The sequence below is a fragment of the Labrus mixtus genome, chromosome 2 (assembly GCF_963584025.1).
Source record: "Labrus mixtus chromosome 2, fLabMix1.1, whole genome shotgun sequence".
NCBI lineage: Eukaryota > Metazoa > Chordata > Actinopteri > Labriformes > Labridae > Labrus > Labrus mixtus.
The window spans coordinates 5,403,361-5,424,540 of record NC_083613.1 but is presented as its reverse complement, the minus strand read 5'-3'; the positions used below and the strand labels follow the sequence as shown (position 1 = coordinate 5,424,540).

Sequence of the window (21,180 nt, the reverse complement as noted above, 5' to 3'; positions counted from 1 at the left end):
CTCCTGGTACTTCAGCATCCAAAGACTTGCTCGTCAGGTTAATTGGTGACTCTAAAATTGCCCGTAGGTATGAATGCGAGTGTGGCTGGTTGGTTGTCTTGCCTCTGGTCAAATGACAGCTGGGATCGGCTCCAGCCCCCTGTGACCCCAAATGGGAAAAGTTGTATAGATAACGGATGGATTAATGGTGTGCTATTTTGTCCCTTTTGGTGCACTGTATAGTTAAACAATCTTTCTGCTCCCATAGCCGTGGAAAATAATGACACAAGATGTGCCTTTTAATAGATCCTTTCACGTAAAATCTCTCAGACAGGTCAGTTGAAAACACAGAGTAGTATCTACCATTTGACATCAGGCATTTCACTTTTTGACATTCCCTTTAGCTACCTTCATTTACATTTTTAATCTTAAGCAATTTCCTTTTTTTTTGCGGTTAAGTCAATGTTGTAACTCTCGATCTACTTGAAATTCCGTATTTGCTTTCAAAATAAAAGCATTTTTTTTTTTAATCTACAAAGGAATTATAGTACCTCTAGCTTGAGACAGTACTGAATACAAAATAAAGCATTACCAAAACTGTTTTAAAAATGCAAAATAATGGAATTTCAAACATGCAATTAAAATGTTATTTACTTTTGAAGTGCAGCAATAATCTAACCCTAACCATAATCTTTTTTAAATTACCCCTATTTGACGACCCTAAAAAGCTTTCTTGTTTTCTCTCTACGCCTGCTACCCACCCTCCATTCTCAGTGAGGCAGTTTCCAGAGTGGAGGGTAGCTGTTAGCTAGTTAGTAAAGTAAGCCCCCCTGAGTGGAACCTGAGGGTCACGCTAGAATTAGTGTTTACATGACTAGCACAGGAGATTTGAACCGCCAGAGAAAAAGGTTTTCTAGCTTATGGCTGGGCGACCCAGGGGGTGGGGGGGTGCTGCTAGGTGAGAGCAGCCACGGGCAGCTACTGTAGCTGGGGATTTGACTTTGTAAATGCAATCCGCAGCCTCCAAGGGAACAGGCCAGGGAGATATATTTTACAACAGACCAAGACTACAACCATTAGGATGATGGGTACAACAGGGTTATAGCGGTGTCAGAAAAACCCAGTTAGGATTTCACATTGGTAATGTTAAAGTATGTGAAACATGCAAGCAAGTGTAATTCTCTGAATTAAATTTGAGAATTTACAGTTTCACAGTGAGACAGAGTTAATTTATATAGGACAAAAAAAACTATCACAAACAAGCTTGATTCATTTGTCTCACAAAGAGCACCAACTGTGCCTTCATAAGTTTTGCTAATTGCATTTAATCTGTCATTAATACAAAGAGCAATGAAATTTGCATTAAAGTATGACGGCAAGTCTCCAAGGCATGCATGCAACAGAAGACAATTACATTTGTTCACGGAGCAGAGAAAAAAAAGAAAAAGAAAAAAAAAAACGTGTCTGCTTTCGTCTTTGCAGCAGACAGCGTGTCACTGGTGTAAGGACATCAAGGGCAGCGGACTGAACAGGGTAATCAAAAGGGAATCCACAGCAGTAATTAAAATGTCACATGGATGCGCAATCACAGGGAACCTGTAAGCCCCCCAAATCACTTCTTAAACAGCACGAAGTCCCCCTAATGTCTCCAACATGATTCCTGCTAACAGTCGTCCGCTCAGATGAGTCGCAGGGAGGCTGTCTAATAAGGATGGAGACAGAGGCAACACATCTGCCAGAACCTTATCTGCCCTAGACTTTATGTAACAATTCTACATAGTTTATAATCTGAATATCACCTTTCTTATACACAGACATTAGTCATACTTTGTGTGAGTATATGACAAAAACATATATTTACCATTAAAAGTATTTATTTGAACTCACTTTGTTTTTGCTAAAGAGTCTGGAAGTTAAATGCACCCCACATAACGGGCTTTAAGGTGCAATACCTAAAGCCATATTTATAGTTTATAAATGTTTGACTATATATTTTCTTATTAGCTATAATGCACTGCAGTAGTACATTAAATGAATGATGTGACTGTTGCCAACATATTAACATTCATATGGATAAACAGAATCCCTACATTTTTCATTTACATACCATTGTATTCATTGTATTTATGCAGTTGTGGAGCCATGGCAGTCCCTTGTGCATATTATTCGCTCATTTATCACTAGGGGGGGGGGGGGGGGGGGGGTGGTTCTACTCGTTTCTTTTGTTGCCAAAATGTAAGGTACATTTGTCAAGCCACTGAGAGTACAAAGAGTCCATTTTCTGTACATCTTAATTATAATTATTTGCACTAATATGACTGCAGTGGTCAGTCTTTACAGTCCATTTGCACTCCCTACTCTTCAATTACTCAATTATAGGGTATGGACAAAAGCCATTAAGAGACCTATCAAAACATTTTGCTGTAGGTATTCTGCTAGTGTCACTTCTGGATGCTCTAGCTTATTTGTGGGAAGCTGGCGTGATGTAACATTTCTGAAAAAGGGGAAAAGTGACCTGGAACTGGCCATTGAAGGCCAAAAATGGGTCAAAAACAAGATTAGATTTATATCCAGCAGATTTAATATCCATGGGAAACCACTACTCGAGTCAGGTTCTTTTCCAAAACCTAACCAAACACATCAAAACCACATTTTTTGTATTGTTCCATGGATGAAACTTGCATATGCCTGCAAGTCTGATTTTTTTCAGGTTTTTTTTACTTTTTAAGTTCACAATAAAAAAATATATATATATGTCCGACATGGCAAATGACAGCACATAAATAACTTTGAGTGTTGTGACTAACATTCATATGTTTTCACTAGAATCTTATTTCTAACTCAAAGAGATCATTCTTAAACACTCTTAAAGCCAAAAGTCACAAGTTAAAAACTCTGTAAAGACAATGCTTTATTTAAACATGGCAAAATGATTCCCAGTGCTACATTTTCAAAGTGTTTTATGAAATTTCACATTTGCAAATGTTCTTATTTTTACCTTTTTAAATAACATTTCATACCAAGACTCTTACCAGTATGCAGTGAATGTCGTTTCCTTCCAGGTCACTAGCAGGAGCCTGCAGGAGCCTCCAGTCCCGGCCCTTATTGTAGGTGATGAACGTCTTCACCTGGTTGTCTTGCCTCTTGTTAGCGATCAGCATGCCTTTAATTCCTGCCACCTGAAGGACCGAGAAAACACTGCAGGTTCAACCTCAGCTTCACCCAGGGACTTTTTTTTTTTATATTTAGCCTATCCGTCCTGCTACTAGAAGAAGCAAAACCCAGTCCCCCTCATCAGAGGGCATTCTGGGTACTGAGGCAGTAATCTTTGCGACACCAGCTCAGTTAAATGCAAATGGTGTGCTTATCCTCTCTCACTGGGGTTGACAGTGTGGCAGACACCATCAGCAGAGTCGGCTGCATTTTCTTATGCTGAGCTAAGTGCTATCTGTAATTGTATCCTTACATGTCTCAGCAATCCAGACAGTACAAAATGATGACTGTTAGGAAGTGACACCTTGTATGTTTTTCTCACAGTCACTCTGAGTCTCCTGACACACATAACACACTCGCACAAAAAACTTCTCTCCCACAATCCTCCCTGCTATAGCTGTCTCTCAGGAATGAGACATATTCCTCAACCCAACCAAAGTGTGAAATGTCATGGAATGGACAGAGTTACTCCAAATGGTTGCCATCATGAGGGGCTCCGGTTGGATGTGTCCCCCCCCCCTCCCCCGTCCCTGCAGAGGCTCGTCAGTGTAAGTGGCACTAATAGGCATCGAACCTGACATCGTCATAGAAACATTGGCGCTCAAGACGGATGCAGCTAATGAGGGACCCTGCATCCTCATCCAACCGGACCTGTCAATCACTGTAGTAATTATTTATTGCCTCCGCCTCCTCTATCACTCACAGTCACACACCTGCACACAAACAAGAACAAGCCGTCTCTCCTATAAGCATACATTCCTCTCGATCCATCACTCATACCTCCCACACTGTACATTTATTTGAGTGAAGGACGCAGACATATAATTGTACTCTACAGTACAGATTACTCATTGTGCTGCTGTGTTGTAGGAAAATGTGCTCGTTCGGGGCTCCGTTCAATAATGATTTAAAAAAACATCTCGGCAACTTGCTGCCAAGTGAGAGGACACAACAAAGAGAAGCAGAATAACGCTTTGTTCATCAGCATGAGATCACAGACATCGAATGAATGAGTCATAACCTTGACTAAGACATTCAAGTAAAAGTGCCAAGATATTACTTTTTTTATAATTAATTCTCTTACAGGGATGAGTTTAATACCGGATTCTGATTTGTAAATCGCTGCATTGTATCGTCTGTTATTTCTGATTAGCAGCCTGGTGCTCTTTATAACAGATAGTGATATGGATTCTGCTCTGATGTCCGTTCCCTTGTGAAGAACCAATCATATCGTTTCTCTGAAAAAATGTCTTAATTAAAAGAGAAGAAAAAAAAGCTTGCAGAAAAGTCTCTTTTACTTTCTTTTTTTTCTTTTTTTTCCATAAAGCCTTTTTCAGAACCAGAGGGCTTACCACAAAACCTTTGAACCTCTATTTGGATCCAGCATTCCTTCCAAACAATCATTTCTGTTTGCTGAGACTGTACTCAGCGGTGGACTATGTCGACTCGGTCCTATTATCGTACAATTTGGAACACAGAGGGAGGGTGAAATGATGGCTCGGGATTTGCAGCATATCAAAGCTCCGTGCTCTTTTCTTTTTGCACTTCAGACAAATCTAAACATGCCTTATTCTCCCAATGTATAAGAAAATGAAAAAACAGCGGTGGTGGGTGAAAGACTTATCACTATAAATTCAATGTCAAAACAGTTTTTTCTGTAGTGTTGCTTTAACTAAAAATAAACCCTCAACTATTATTTAGAATCAATTAATTAATCAGTTCTTTTCTAAATGTTTATTGTTGGTCTAATTTATTTTTCTGGATTTTATATTCCACTTGAGTGCCTTTCATATAGCAGCCAGGAGTGCTCATGTTTCCATTATTGTGATATTAATTACAAGTTCTTTACAGTTTTAATTTACTTTTTCCAAACAGATGGATTTTTGGGTGGCACCTGTGGTGGCCTATCAGATTTCAAGGGGGGCCCATGCCACCCCTGGCCACCCCTCTGGACACGCACCTGCTCACTCGGAACAGAGGATGATTAAAACATAGTTTTGTTTGACTCCCAGTCTCCAGAGAGTCTTCAAAGCCTTTCACTACATCTGTGATTTAACTAAGGACTTTTCTTCAATTCTTTTTTACAATCTAAATCTCTTGGAATGCTTTTCAGACTGAAACCACCGACTTTTATAACAAGTTAGGGATCAAATTAGTGACAATGCTGTTCTTCTCCCAAACTATTCACTTAATTAAAAAAGCAGCCTGGTGAAAAATGTAGAGTACTGAATTTCATTTTTAAAATGAATTTAAAAAAAACAAACAGTTGTTTTACACATCAAGCACAACCTGTTTACCTTCAGAATGAAATAACTGGGTGGCTTTCATATCTGTCTGTTTCTCCCTTGTACTCATTGAGCATAACTGCAATCTTACTCAAGCTTAACCTGGCATGCTAGGTGCACGCAGCAGAGGCAGATAGTTTGATTCAGTTAGCAAACACAACCCAGCAACAGTTCTCCTCTTCCCAACCATCAGTCAGGACAAACAGCGTGTTCAGGGGTTTGGGAGGAGTGGCTTTGCCCCATTTTTTGGTTTGTATTCTAGCTAGCTTTTTCTTAAAAGATGAACACCTCTTTAACTACTCAATTTAGCATTAGCAACCTGTTTAGCACAGAGCTGCTTGCTCTCACTAAATTAAGCACTTTTATTTTAGCCTTTTTTTTAAACAGATGTCTGTTTCTATAGAAAGCAGGTTTGGTAGAGATTGCATTCAACCACATGACATGCATTACATGAAAAGCTCATTATTAAGGTCTATAGTGCATGGAGGAACATTGTGATAATTCTCTGTGGATTTATCACAACAAGATATACTTTTTACATTACACATATAATATGATAAAATGTTTACAGACAAGTCAAGAAGATACTATTTAATAATAATGAATAATGATAATAGGTGAATTAATCAAAATCAAAGCATCACTACATATACGGCAGAATTGAATATGAAAATTAGATTGATCTGAAAAAGTTTCCAATCTAGCCAACATGAAAAAAACATAATAGAAAGGATAAAAACTCAAGATAAGAATATATGACTTACAAGTGAACTTACATTTCCACATAATTAGCCACTGTTGAAATTAAGCTCCTGTGAAGAGTTTTTGCTGTTTTTAAAGCTGACTGAATCCAACACACTATATAGTTATTTATAGTTATGCATGACAATGGGATTAAAAAAAGAAAAAGAAATGCCACCAAAAATACAGTTCTTTTCCCCTCATACTGATGAGTGATTTTAATGAGTCTGCCTAACCGTGAAGACAAATTGTTATTTGTGTGACATAAAACCACAGTTACATAAGCTTCCAGTTTCCTCTCAAAGCTTGCTGCTGTATTTATACCCTTCACTTTAATGTTGTCAAACAGAGTTCTCTCCATGAGTGTGATTGTTGGGGGACCGCTTTGAGAAACGCTCTATATTTAGTCAAGATGGTCTTTTTATTGGTCAGCAGGGAATCAGCAATTACTTAATGTGTATGACATGAAACCAATACAATATGTTATATGGCTAGTTTGCAGTATGCTTTGTGAGTTAGAGTATCAATCTGTCTATCAACACCCTCCATTGACGAAACTTCAATCAGTCATTCAAGGCAGTATGTAGCGAGATGGGGGGGTTACATGGTTTTTGATGCCATGAACCCAAACCAATCAGAGTGACAATTGTCAGAGAGCCACCTGCTTAACCACCTAGCAGTGTGATGGGAAGTTGGGAAGTGATGCAGAGGCATGATGTCGACAGAAAATGAGTTTGCACAACAAAGCCTTCTGATTACAGAAATTGCCCTTATCCAATCTGATTGACAATAAAATAATCTTCCTAATTTGGGAGGTAATTGTGCAATTTTCAGTGTGAAAATAGCATAATTGATTTTAGGGGAGGAGGACGGAAGAGGAGAAAAGAGACCCTTGTGGGAACAAGACAAGACTTCTAAGTGGAAGAACAAAACAACTTTCACATACTCTGCCGTCTCCCCTCTGGTCTGACTCGAGCTGCATCTTCTGTCTGGAACATTAGGTCTGTGAGGTGCAGTTTGTCAGAGTCTAACAGCAATAAATGGGATGAGTTCCACAGCATATATCTCCCCTTGTGTAATGGGTCTGATACTAGAAACAGCAGAGTATCATCCGTCTCTAGTTTAGTTTCTGATCAGGAACAGAGCTGTGACCGCTTGACAAACAGTATTATAACACCTTATCATCTCATACTGCATGCTGGAATGCCTTAACTACTGTTGCATGGTAATGGGAGCTGCACACACACACACACACACACACACACACACACACACACGCACGCACACACACCACATACTGTGCTGGAGAGGTAATGGCATTGTTAATTACCATACCGCTGCCACTGCTGCTGGCCAATATCTCACTTCCTCTACTCTCTCAGTCACACCTGCCAGTGTGGGAGTGATAAAATGGGTTCAACAGGGAGTAGAGAAGGAGGGAATTCTACCTCCCTGCCATGAATGCTAATGCAAACACATACTGTGGCTATCCAGTAAGCTAACAAGGTCATTACAAGTCCAGAGGTGCATGGCAGTGAGCCCCATTAAGCATGTTCTTCATACTGTTTTTTTCTGCTGTCAGGAAGATGGATGACCTCAGCCTGTAATGCAAACCTGTGAGACAAGTAAGTGCTACACAAACTCTACAGCATGATTATGTATGTGTATACAGAGCAAGCAGAGGGAAAACCGATTAACTGAATCTGCATGAAATATCTGTAGCTAAATTTTAACAATCATCATTTGATGATATTGATGGATCGAGGGAGGTTTAATGTTATCACTTCACAAGGAGGCGTTTGATATCCATAGGATTACAAAGGGAAAAATTGTGCATGAATCTTTAAAAGGTATCATTATACATTTTTCTAAGCATATGTTGTTCATAACCTTTTAAGGCGTTTTACAGCTCTAAAAAACTGCATTCCCTCGAGTGTCCACTCGAGGCTGGCTCCAAAAGACTCAGACGTCCCATACAGACCCCATGAAAAGTTCTCTTTGAATGCAGGTGTTAACATGTTTCCAGCCAGGTGTGACAAACAAACAAAAATATGAACAGTTCATGCCATAATCTGCACACATTGTACGGGGGTTTAATTATTTTTATAACTCATCCATTTGATTTTTTAAGGATAAAGGGAGTGGCTGATTTGACTGATGGGCAGGCTTGTTGTAGCTGTTATACAGGAGTCTTAAGGGCCCACTTCAGCTCGAGCCGTTTGCCCGTTATGAGGTTGACCAAAAGTAAGTTTGAAAAAGTTCTTCTAATCTGGCTAACACCATCAATTGGCTTCAGTAGTCCGCTTCAGAAACCAACGGGTGATGTATCCGATGTCTGAAACTGCATACTTCTGTACTATTCATACTATGATGTCACATTGAGTATAAGTTAGTATGCAATTTTGTGTATGTGAGAAATGCCTGGATGTATACTAGATAGGTCAGAGTTTTTTAAGAATTAAACAGGAGCACACTGGTCATACTAAACTATCCCACAATGCATTGTGGCTCTTAGACTATCCATTGGCAGAGCTCGTCCAGGGGCATACAAATAAAAGTAAATTAAAGTAATGGAAGGATGAACTGTATGTTATTGTTGAATTGTATTTATGGACCGATGATAGTAGCTTATCTAACGTAGCTCGGACCAGAATAATATTGCATGACCTGTAGTTTAGTATGTTGCTAACGGCATACTAACTGCCGGGTTAGTATGCAGCGTGCAGAATGTATTGTTTTAGTATGTGGTATAGGCATATCGTCAGCATGTGGTTTCGGACACATCCCATGTATACATGTATAGAGTCTATGACTGGGAAATGGAGTTGTGGATGTTCAGACATAAGCACCCATTTAAAAAATCTGCTCCAATGGGTGTTGGATGTGTGGATACTTTATGGCAGACTGTACGAAGAATAGTGAGAAAGTAATAGTCCCTGAAGCTTCCCATTTATTCAATCAATGAAAACCTCACTGTATGTTTCCATCCAGGATGACCAATTTCATCAGTAGCCTACCTCGTACAGGTCCAGCATCTGGTTCCCTCCGATTCCCCTCGTGGTCTTGACATTTTCCATGGCCAAGGTGAAGTAGATCCCTCTGGTGTCAGACAGATAGAGGTTATAGGTGTCGTTCTGGTTCCACTCCTGCACTGCCGCAAACACTTGCTTCTCATCAGTGCTGACAATGTGTAAATCCTATCAGGGGGCAGGGAGAGATTAAGAGGAGTTATGACTGGAGGCGGGAAGGTGACGGATAAGAACATGCTGACCCTGTGGGACTGGTCATGAGATCAATGCTGTGGTGCAAATATAAATGGTTGATGACATACTGTTAGGCGTATAGCTCACCCTGGAGTGTTGTGCCATTGCTAAGAGTATGACTGTAAAAGGACAGAGTTCCAGATTTAAAGGGGTGGGGAGGGGGGTGTGTGTGTGTGTGTGAAAAAGAGCTCAGAGACGCCTGTGGCTTAGTACAGATTTTTAAACCAATCTACATAAATTTGCCGTTTTGACAGAATAAAGCTAAAAAGCTCCAAGGAATAGGATTGGGACACCTCATCAAGCCTATTTTTAATTAACCCTGAGATTCTAAATTACATCTAATTCTCAGTAATAGAGTTAAAAGTAGAGCTCCACCAATATTAGTCAAACGATATAATCAAGCTGATGTGGACCTATCAGTGACATACTGGTGTTGCAATATGTGTTACATATTGTGCACAAAACAAAGTTCAAATTAATCCCAGCGCACTGTGGGTTGAGCAAAATGGCTGAGAATTGGATTGTGATCACTAGAAATGGCTGACAATGTATGTTGTTATGTATTACATAATTCAATCAATCAGTCAGTCTTTGTTTGTATAGCACCAATTAATAACTGTTATGTTATCTCAAGACATTTTGAAGAGCAATTAAAATACCTTATCCATTGTTATTTTAATTAGAGGCCCAACATTAATCCATCATTGTACTAAGCAACATTTGACAAAGTTACAGAGGCAAGGAAAAACTTAATTTTAAGAGGCAGAAACCTCGAACAAACCCAGACTGATGTTGAACATCCAGCTGCCAAACTGTGTTGGAGTGGAATTATTGAAGAAAACAATTTTGAAGAAAGTGTCCCTGCAAAGTTGTTTCAGTGTTAAAGCTTTGGAAAAATCTATTTAAAAAAATCTATTTTAATTCCAACTGAAAAATATTGGAAATATGTGATTTTTTTCTCCCCTTAAAATGGTTATCTGTAACAGTCTAAAACACATAATATCAGTCAGACACTAGTGGAAATATAAATTAATTGTAATTAAATAGAACTGCAACTTACCTTAGGCAAGGAGTATTTGGGGAGTTTGGTTTGTATAAACGATTCTCTCTTGTAGGACACATAATAGGTGGCTCGCCCTGATGTAGGAACCTACAAAACAAAACAAACCACTTTTATTTAAAGTATCATTTACCCCAATGTAGTCTCCCCCTAGTCATTTTAGCTTTGTTTTAGCAAAATTATCCAGGTACATGTTTTTCATTCCTTGCTGTGCTGAAAGTCTGCTGCTGCTCAAATGCAGAGGACACCTTGTATCAAGGCCTTGTCTAACCTCATTACTGACAGCAAATCTTATTTTCTCTAATCAATTACAGTGGTGGATGATAGCACACATCAATCTCTCTTCCTCTCTCTCTCTCTCTCTCTCTCTCTCCGTCCTGCTGGCTTTCAAGGAACTTTTCCCAACACAGGAATTTATTTTCTACTTTGCCATTTATAGCAGTCTCCTGGTTTGCATTCAGAGAATGCTGCCCTCTCTGGGTGTCAATGCACTTAGTGGTTTCAAAGTGGACTTTGGTAAATATCTCTTAGGACAATCAATAGTCTCATTATTCTTTGTCAAGAGAAATCTTTACGTTGCCTAACCAAGCCTCATCTGACGGCTAGGAGGGTAAAAAGGCGTCCTTAATGGTCTAGACTATTTGCAAACACTCCAAGCTGTTAGGTGTTAGCTTTTGCAGCGAGACAAAAGAGGGATGGTGGGTGTTTGGAGCTTTGTCATTAGCCTCGAGGCCACGGAAGCCAAGCACTTTATACACATACAAACACATAGAGCCATGAAGAGTAAAGTGAGCCTGCAGCTTTATAACCCACTTTTCCCTCTTGTCAATAATGACATGGAGCTCATTAGCGGCAAACCTTCAAATCAAACTTGTGGCTCTCTGCTGAGGAGAAATGATATCAGTATTAATATTGTATGACAGGGCTGATTCTTTTACTGATCTTGTAAGTGCTCAGAAGAGAGAAAACAAGCTAGGAGAGGAAATATAGAAGGCTAGTCGTACAGAACAGTCCCACATGCAATTGAGTGAAGGAGCAGGAGATCGATGGCAGAGTAACCAGAGGCAGTTTGAACTTTAAGAGGAATTGGTATGATTGATTTTCTTCCCTTCCCATCCCTTTCAGGATCTTTCGTCTGTGTTTAAATGTGGAGGTGCTAGAACTGAAGGGGAGGTTTAGGTTGAGTGCTTGTGAGTTTACTTGAGAGACTTCGGAGAGGTCAAACTACACTGAAGGTTCTTTGGAGAACAACTCTGTTTCTTTGTCTTATGTGCCGCCAAGGCCAGTGAGAGTTCTGGAGGTATGACTTTCCTGTAGGTGCCTCAGGTAAGTTGGTCTCTGAAAAGTCCCATTTCTTGTCTGAATAAAACATTTAGTGGGATTTAGAGAGCAACACCACAACTACTATTACAAATGCTACTAAACATAACAAATTCAGCATTTTGGAATTGTTGCTATTCAGGCCCATGCCAAGCAAACATAACCTGCTTGACCACATGCGACCAACATTTTTTCCCCATTCTAAGAACTTTGTTTAACAATTTTCAGTTTCAGGCGTCTTCTAATAGTTTATAAAATCTGCGTTAAGTTGTGTTAAATTCTTGCAGCTTTTACATTTTCAAATTAGATCTAAGCCACCAAATTTCTACTTTGACTTCTAACTGCAGGTCATGTTTCCCTTGGGGCCATTGCCATTAAACTATTTTCCTGCCATTAGTAGTATAATGTCATTAATACATTAATAAGAAAACTACATCAGATAAACATTTATTTCTGTCAACTTAATGCTGCACATAAGGATTTACATTTGTTTTTTTTTACATACACGAGAAAGTATCAATCCATACTTTATCCCTACCATTTTTCCCATTTGGGGTCGCAGGGGGCTCGAGCCCATCCCAGCTGTCATTGGGCGAGAGGCAGGGTTACACCCTTGACTGTTTGCCAATAAATTACAGGGCTGACATATAGAGACAAACAACCAACTAAACGCTCACATTAACTCCTACGGTCAACCAAACAAGCATGTCTTTGGACTGTGGGAGGAAGCCGGTGTACTCGGAAAGAGAACCCATGCAGGCACAGGGACAACATGCAAACTCCACACAGAGAGGCTCCTGTCCAACAGGGATTCAAACCAGGAACCTTCTTGCTTTGAGGCAACACCGCTAACAAATGCACCACTAAGCGGCCCATGAGTGAAGGCAGTGACTTAATTTTTAGTTTGAGTGTTCTTCTTAACCGTTCTACTGGGAACATGCTTGGTTGAAAAGAGCAATAATATAAACATTTAACCGAATGCATATTTGTAAAGCACATTCAGCACTGGAGTTGGATCCAGATAAGCAAAGGCAGGTGTCAGACTGTGAGACACTGTGTGAAAATGTGTAGAGTTGAGTGGATCAGCGTGTGGGGGAATTTTTTTTAAAGATTACGGAGGACATTTTTTTTCTGAACAGGGAAGATCTTGAAGGACATTGACCATATATTCTCTATGTGTGAGTGAGTGTTGTATCAGTTTAGCGGCATCTGGATCTTAAAATAGTGAATTGTATCTGAAGATTGTTGATCAGAGAAGGAAGGTGGCAGCAAGTTGCATACAAAAATGTGTGTTGGTCTCATAGTTCCATGTTGGAAGAAAACACATTTTGAACAGGTGAAGAGGTTAGCAGACAAATTTAACTATGTACATTTTTATCTTAAGCACAGGTGCTGAAAACACATTTAGCAGACATTACCGCAACAGTTGTTGGGGGTAAATTTGAATAAAACCAGTGTTGTGGTAGACATGTAATTATGCTTACTTTTCCAGTCGACTTCTAAATGTATGAAATCTAATTTGCACAATGTCAAAGTAAATAATATTCATTCTGTGGACTAAATTAAAATAAAACCCATGAATTGCATCTGCACTACTTAAAATTCAGCACATTACTATTTTAGATATTTTAGATGATTAAAATGATGTGCGGGCAGTGACCGAGATGAATATTAAAAGTATTTGGGCCATCAAAAAATACAATGATGATTATTATTCTTCAGTTCAGGTAATAGATTTTGTTTAACCTAATTCACACATCTCTAAAGAAGACACTGTACATGGAACTTTTGCCTAGAAGGCACATTGGATTCCTAGGTAGCAGTGTGGTCAGATTAAATATACTTTCATGATATATTTAAAATGAATGTTTAATGACTTGAATCGTTCTCGAGCGGAACGAAACCTGGAGAAAAAAACAACCCCAACACTCAGCCCTGAAATCTTTTTTAAAGTTTCAGTTTTAACTTCGCAAATTAATTGTTTTAGTTTGCTTGTGAAGATAGAGAAGCAATATAGTTTGACTGTTTTCATCGTCTTCTGTAAAAATACATACCTTTGTACATACACACGTCTTTTAATCAATTCACCATTAATCATCTGTGTTTATTTTTGTTATACTTTTTTAACGTGAACGTTAATTCCAAAAAAATCCTTATCAGAACATTTAACTTCCTTTACATTTGGTTTCTGTTAAAGTCATTTTTAATACTCGATTCAGTTTACCTAATTTGCTCCAAACTCTCTGAAGAGAGGAGATTGCCCACCTGGTTGTTCTCCCTTTTTTAAGCTGACACATCTATATCCTGTGTAAAGTCCGCCATGGAGGGGAGAGAGAGAGAGAGAGAAAGTCCTCTTTTACTTCCCGCTCTCATTGGCTAAAGTAGCAAAGAACATTGAATGGAAATTTCTTATTGGTCAACTTACTGTAGGTATCAATAAAATTGTCGGTGTAGATGTACAGTGCAGAGAAAACAGTTAAACAGTGGCGGACATTTTTAATCAATCCATGGATCTTTATGTAATGTGTTTGGATTAAATCTCTTACTGGATTTTAAATGTGCCGATGCCGCATGACTGTTTTTGTTGGTAAATTATGACTGGAAGAGTAGCCAATATCAGACCTTTAGATGGTAAATAAATCAATTAGAAAGATGTGTTTGTTTGTTGGTGGGCTGACAGATGTGTAGATTGTGGCGGCGGTGTTGGTTGTATCTTGAAATGGTTATCAAGGTCAGAGTTACTAGAATGTGTGTTATTAAGTTATGTTTTCTAAGTCGTCATGGCCTCTGAAGAACTCAACATCTACAGACATGGTAAAAAGATTTGAATAATACCATTAAATATAAACCAAATGAACTGATTTACTGATATTGGAGTTAACGTCTTTGTTAACGGATTATCGGTTTACCAAGTTTCATTTTGGATTAACTGTGTAACACCTCTGCCTTTATAATTGAAAGAATTTACACCAAAATCTGCCTGACCATTAAAAAAACAGCATTCAGTTAACAGAAAAGTTTCAGCAAACTTGGACCAGCTTTATTTTTCTGGAGGTAGAAAAGACAAAAGGGGAAGGTTAATGAACACAGAAGGTTCAGGAATATATTATTAGACTGATATTTCAAGTGGCCAGAACTACACATCACATTATACCAGAACAGCATTTACATCTGGAAGCTCATGTTGCTCCATCTTCTTTCAGTTTAATTTACCAATTTGTGTTTCTGTGACCTACCTTAGCCTGTCTACTGCTAATTGGAAAGTAGTTGGCTGAAAATGTCAAAGATATGAAGTAAGTGACTTCAGAAGGTACCAAAAGCATAGCAAAGAATTATGTGAACAGAAACAAACTGGCTCATAGGACAAGGATCTCCTTTATGTTGAAGTATATTTTCAACAAGTTAAATAAAACTACTCAAGCTTGTCGTAGCTGTCTTTTCTTTGCTTAGCCATCCTACTACCTAGTTAGAAGCTAGCTGAGCAAATCAGAAGTATAAGGTAAGAAATAAAAAATAAATGTCGGATGGAAATGATTGAAGAAGCTAGAAACATAATGCTCATGTTCTTCTCTGTCCTTTAAGTTTACATTAGCAGAAACTTCTCCTGGCTGTTTGTACCTATAGATTTTCCATTATGTCCTTAAAGCAGCTTATCACATCTTAGTACATCAAGACCCCTCATTGGAAGTCATAAAAAATAACATAACACTAATTAACTGTACACCCATATCTCGTAGAAAATAATTAAGGTTATATTGACTCCCTCATATATAGGAACCATTGCACTCAGGTTTGATTATGTACACATCCGTCATGTATTACATAGTAAGTTAGTTGGACTGTTTGAATCTCTAATTTTGCCAACATGTAACCTGCAAATACTTAGAGATGGCTAATAACTTGTTTTTCTGCTTCTTTGATTAGTCTTTTCACTGCCAAGTGGATAGCTGAGCGTACAGCTACTTGCAAAATCAAGACACATGATTGTATATCACTGAGTCCAACTGACTATGAAAAAAAAAAAAGATGATATATGCAGGTGGAACCAGATATAAAAGAGACATTTAACTTTGGGTTGATCATTTATACATAGCATGATCCATCATGTTTCCCATTGTAAGTGGGGCTGACAGTTTAGAGTCCTACCTGGATGAATATGTAGTCGTCTTGAACCACCAACGAGCTGATGTCAATGTATCCAGGGAATGGGTAGTTCCTGTTTGCTTCTGTGCACATCTGCACTCTGCATGTGACATACTGCACATCTATTACAGTTGGGGAAGACACACACAGAAAGCATGAGAGGTTCAATAAGTAAACCAAAGTATAAAGCAGCCATCAGATTCATCCTATAGAGCTGTAACAAGAGAATAATAATTGTGGATATCTTGCGCTGCAGCTGCCTTTTTTCTCAGATGTATAAGTATGTAATAATTTGTCTTGCTTGTGTGAGACACATAAATTAAATACAAGTGTGTGGGTAGGGGTGTACTTCACCTGTCTGTGTGGTCTGACATTCTCTCTGACTAATTTGCTTCTCCTTCCAGCACAACATGTATTCTTATTATGTGTACCACAAACAAGCAGCTCCGCCTGTCAATCATATACGAGTAATATGAGAAAAAAGCAAGGTTCATTTTTTTTTTTTCACAGTGACACTGCTTCAAAATCCCAAGCTGGCATAAACAGTTCCACCTATGTCACCTATAGAAGACCTGTGTGGTACTGTCATTCAGAGTTATGGAGCTGACATTCAGCAAAGGAAAGGGAAGAAGAAGAAGAAAGGCCATATTAATCAGGAATCATGCACTGGGTTTATGTGCACTGGGTGGGGCGAGCCAGTGCTGTTTCCCAGGGGACGCCAGATTTTCTCCAAAGGGAATTCATTCCTATAGAGACCCTGTTCATTACTCATCTTTGATGTGTGTGGTTGCGTGTGTGTCTGTAGGAGACACTTACTTCCATCTGGTGTATGAGCCTCCATGTGAACCAGATCGGGCTCCTTGTCGAGGCCCAGGACAGACCTTTGAAAGAGCGACAGACCAGGGGAGAATACAGAATCATAATGACAGCGAATTGAAAGGGATATGAAGCACAAAAGACGTTGAAAAAAGATCAGAGATTATTCAGAGGGACAGCGGAGGAGGAAACAGGAAGAAAGACCAAGGATCCTAAGGTATTCTGCTCCACTCATTGCTGTTTTTTTCATATAGAGAAAATGAAGAAAGTTTCCAGTTTGAGACCTGGTCACAAAGAAATACAATAAAATGCCCATGAAAACAGAACAAGCACATGGTGATGACATTTAATTTAAATTTCCTGCAAGGGATGTGTGTGTGTGTGTGTGTGTGTGTGTGTGTGTCTTTCAACTACTACAAAGGCTTAACTGACCTTCCATCGTCTTTGTTTGAAAGAAATCTAGATGGAGCAGATTACTCAACACCACCATGTAACGCACTGTTAAAAGTGCGTGGTCATTCTCTACGATTTATGTAAAAGCACACTGACGTTTCCCTCGTGTTTCAAATTGTCCTATTATGGCGATCACATGCACAGCTACTCAAGACACGAACCCTTCCAGCAAAAATGCAAGAAAAATACATGAATGTAAATCTTTTCTCCTCATCATTGCCTGGGTGATGCAGGGTCACCATACTGACTGTGAGTATATCTCTGTGTAAAAATCTCGCTTTTATTGTTCATTCCACTGCTTGGGGGATTAGACCGGATGGACACAGCTTTCCCATTGTGGCGATATTTCGTATCCCTTGGAGGCTGATGAAGCCATTGTCCAAATACAGCCAACTGGAGTCCTGCCTAGCCATTGCTAGAGGCCCCCTTCAGCGTTCAGATGTCCTTGAAGGGGGCTTCGGCCGTGAAGGTTGAAGCCAACGATGGATTGTGCACATTATTTAGGATTATGCCACAATGGCACGCAAGAAGCTCCAGATTTGATGCAAGCTACAGTGGTTGTAGCCAAGAGCAATCCCAGGCACACGCCCAATCACCTCAGAGACGGGGGTTAGGAGCAATGAGCTGGAATAGATCCGGGCCTGAGTTTTGTGATGAGTGTGCACTTTTAAACATAGTAGGTACACTGCAGGGGGAGTGAGCAGAGGGGACGTGACAGGAAAAGAAGTGACAGGGACGTCCTGGATCCATTATTAGTCATCGCTCCTCGTACTGTACCCAAGCTTCTGTATCTGCACGTTCGCATCTGTGGGAAAACCTGCTTTCATGTCCTTCTACTTCTCATGTGGAAATAATTATTTAGTCTGTACCGTATTGCCTGGTGCGAGCAGAGTGCATGTGAGAAATGAGGTGGAATGCCATACATCCACGCACTACAAATGCAAAGCGTGTTCTGAAGGAGAGTTGATTGTATCAAAGAGTAGAAAAATGTGAAGGATTTCAGCGGCATCACCAGTCAGTCAGACACCTTGTTCTAAGCCATCAGTGTCACTTGCTCAGTGGCGCAGAACAACGAGCAACAGTTTCTGCATTCCTGAGTAAACAAAACTTTAAAGGAGGGGGGGGGATGAAAACAGATTAAAAAAAAAAGGGAAGATGTGAGAGAGGATGACTCACCAGTAGAATCGGTTCGGCGTGACGCGTTCGTGTATGAGCTGCCATTTCCTTCCAAAGTCCATAGAGCTGTACAACTGGAGGGAATAGATCAGAGAAAAGAGACTCTTGTTAGTATGACGAATTTTTATTTCTTCAGTGGTGCAGCTTTTTTTAAATAGACCGTCTGATTTAGAAGACGTCACAGTGACGAGTGAGCCTGAGACATGGTGAATCATTCCAGGGTAGAGGTTAGTCTGAGACCATAAAACATAGAGAGAGAGAGAGGAGCCGGCCGACGCTGAAACGGCCATCATCATTACCCACTGTTCATTTAAGCTAACATATCATCACTGATATAGGCATCGTAATTCCCCTCTCGTCTGACAAATTAGAGCTATAGGTTCCGACAAGGCTCTGCATTGGAATAATAAACGATAGCTGAAAAAGAAATGACACTGAAGTGGCCACATTTGGCTTGATCAGCAAATAATTTGGTTTGATTCAGTATGGTTTCGAATGTTTCTTCAGTAGGCTACTGTATGAAAACCCACAGTCCTATAGAGTGAGCGTACATTAGTTCAAGGAATGATATATAGCACAGCATGACACGAAGGTGTGAAGTTAGTGGGCAGTGACCCAATTTCAAGGCACTAATTACATTTTCTGTTGCTTGGGCGAACAATTAATAACCCAGGTGCATTTCCCAACACTGTATTGATTGATTTTGCAGAAGCAACTCCCTTCTACCTTCCCCTGCATTGTATCTTTTTTTTCCTTAAAGCGTGGTAGCCCTAGTTGAGCTCTATGCTCATGTCCCTACTTGTTTTCTTTCATCCAAGATAACCTCACACTAACTCAGATTAAAAAAAGATACCAATGTGTCTCTAGATGCAAATGTGTTTGTCAGCTTCCCATTGGGGATATCTATCTGTGTCAGCAGGTGTGTATTCCATTTATAAATGACACCATCCGTGCTCTCAAAACAAGTTCAGCAAGAGTGCCCTCCGTTTGCAGATTGCAGTGGTTATCTGCTTCTGATTTGAAATTGGCGTGATTCTGTAGCTCTTCTCACGGGGCTGTCAAACCTCCATCATGTAATCAGCACTTGGAGGGTCATGTGTCTTTTTGGAGTGCTTGATAATGATCTGCAATGGCAGGAGAGCAAAAAAGCATTTATCTCTGTGTTCAATGTCAGCATGGATCCAGTGTTGGTTTAGAGCGGGCATTTGTCCAAACCGTCATGAAATCCAACCGTGTCTAATAAACACTACCCATTGGAATCTATTCTAAAGAAAATTTGATTTCTTATTCCTTCAATTCCAGCTTCCAAAAGGGCTCCCCATGGGTGAAACAGTGCGACAGGCAGGCTCCCTCATCACTTTGGACAGTGACATATGACGCCAGCAGGCAGGCTCAGCCTCTCCTCCCTCCATTCATCAGTTCAATGACATCTTAAATTTTAAAGCTTCTTGAGCTGTCACAAAGTAAGCTTCATAGTTTCCCACTCACTACAATAAATCAAACACGTGGCCGGCCAGCTGCCACGCCACCGATGGAGTCGATGACGGCAGACGGAGCTGACAAAGGAGGTAAGCTCCAACAGTGATTGAGGAATTGCAGAAGGCAGCTTAAAACTCATTTTTTTATGCAGATGCATTAAGAACTCATTTGGGTTGCTTGGACGTGTGCATTAAATTGCAGGTTAGAGTTGGAATTCAGCTGATGGGTCCTGTGATGCAGTTTGTGTACTTGAAAGTTTTTGATGGCAAAACCAGCGTTGTGTTAAATGGGACTGTTTGTTTCACTCGTCATAAGAAGTATTGCAAAAGTCAAATCACTAATGAACTTTTCTCCACAAAAAAAAAATAAGTAGTCACCTCACAATTTGTTGGAATGAAAATTAACCCTGAGAAACGTATGGCAATTTGATTACCATGCATCCACAACATGAATTTCAAAACGTGGGACCGGGTTGCCAAGGGGCTCATCTTTTCTCAGAATCAAGCAGGGGTGGGGGTGATAAGGAAAAAGGTTGGGAATCACTGATCTACAAAGTAGTTTATTGCACATTATGTTTAGTATAACTGTATTATAATAAAACCAAAATGTTTTTATTCAGTATGTAAGGGTGAAATGCGGATCAATGACCACACCCCCTTGTTTCCAGTCTGCCTAAGGAACCCTGTTACACCTTTATAGGTATTTTTTTGTAAACATTTGTCTGTTAGCACTTTCTAATTCTATAAAATAAAGTTACCTTTTCTATCATAAAAATGTCACTGTGAAGCCTGATGATGTTTTCTCTGTAGATTGCTGGATGTCTCCATATAATTACAAAAGAACCCATGCATACTTTTATTCTGGACATACTTCATGTAATGAATATCAAAGTGTAGCTAGACCCTAATCTTGGCCGAAACTAACCTCATATTCGTCATTGTTTTCCCAACATTTTTTGGAAAGAATAAAACAAAAAGTGGAGTATTTGGATCAAAATCATCCACAATCTGATCCAGTGTGTTAGTGTGTGGGTGGCCACAGCTTGTGAATGTGAATGAGAACCTGTGTGGCTGCATGAATGCAGAGTGACTTCCTGCTGACCTTAAAATAGATGAGACATGTAACATTACGGCAGATGAAGGATGGCCTCAGAAAAAAGCTTTAGAATACTAAGAAGACGTTCAAATGGAATATAGCCTAGTAGCAAAAAAGAGACGTAAGTAACCTTTTTAGCTCATAGCATACCCATGGC

The 21,180-nt window shown here is 39.6% G+C and overlaps 1 protein-coding gene across 1 annotated transcript in view; it reads right to left on the bottom strand.

The window, feature by feature from the left end:
* Positions 1 to 21,180, bottom strand: part of sorcs3a (sortilin related VPS10 domain containing receptor 3a) — a 236,203-nt gene that overhangs the window by 50,517 nt on the left and 164,506 nt on the right. The window contains exons 5-10 of the mRNA XM_061048343.1: positions 18,450 to 18,523; positions 16,821 to 16,885; positions 16,008 to 16,126; positions 10,542 to 10,631; positions 9,236 to 9,415; positions 3,012 to 3,158 (exon numbers count right to left, since the gene is read on the bottom strand). Coding sequence (XP_060904326.1) covers positions 3,012 to 3,158; positions 9,236 to 9,415; positions 10,542 to 10,631; positions 16,008 to 16,126; positions 16,821 to 16,885; positions 18,450 to 18,523 — 675 coding nt within the window. The remainder of the gene's footprint in view (positions 1 to 3,011; positions 3,159 to 9,235; positions 9,416 to 10,541; positions 10,632 to 16,007; positions 16,127 to 16,820; positions 16,886 to 18,449; positions 18,524 to 21,180) is intronic.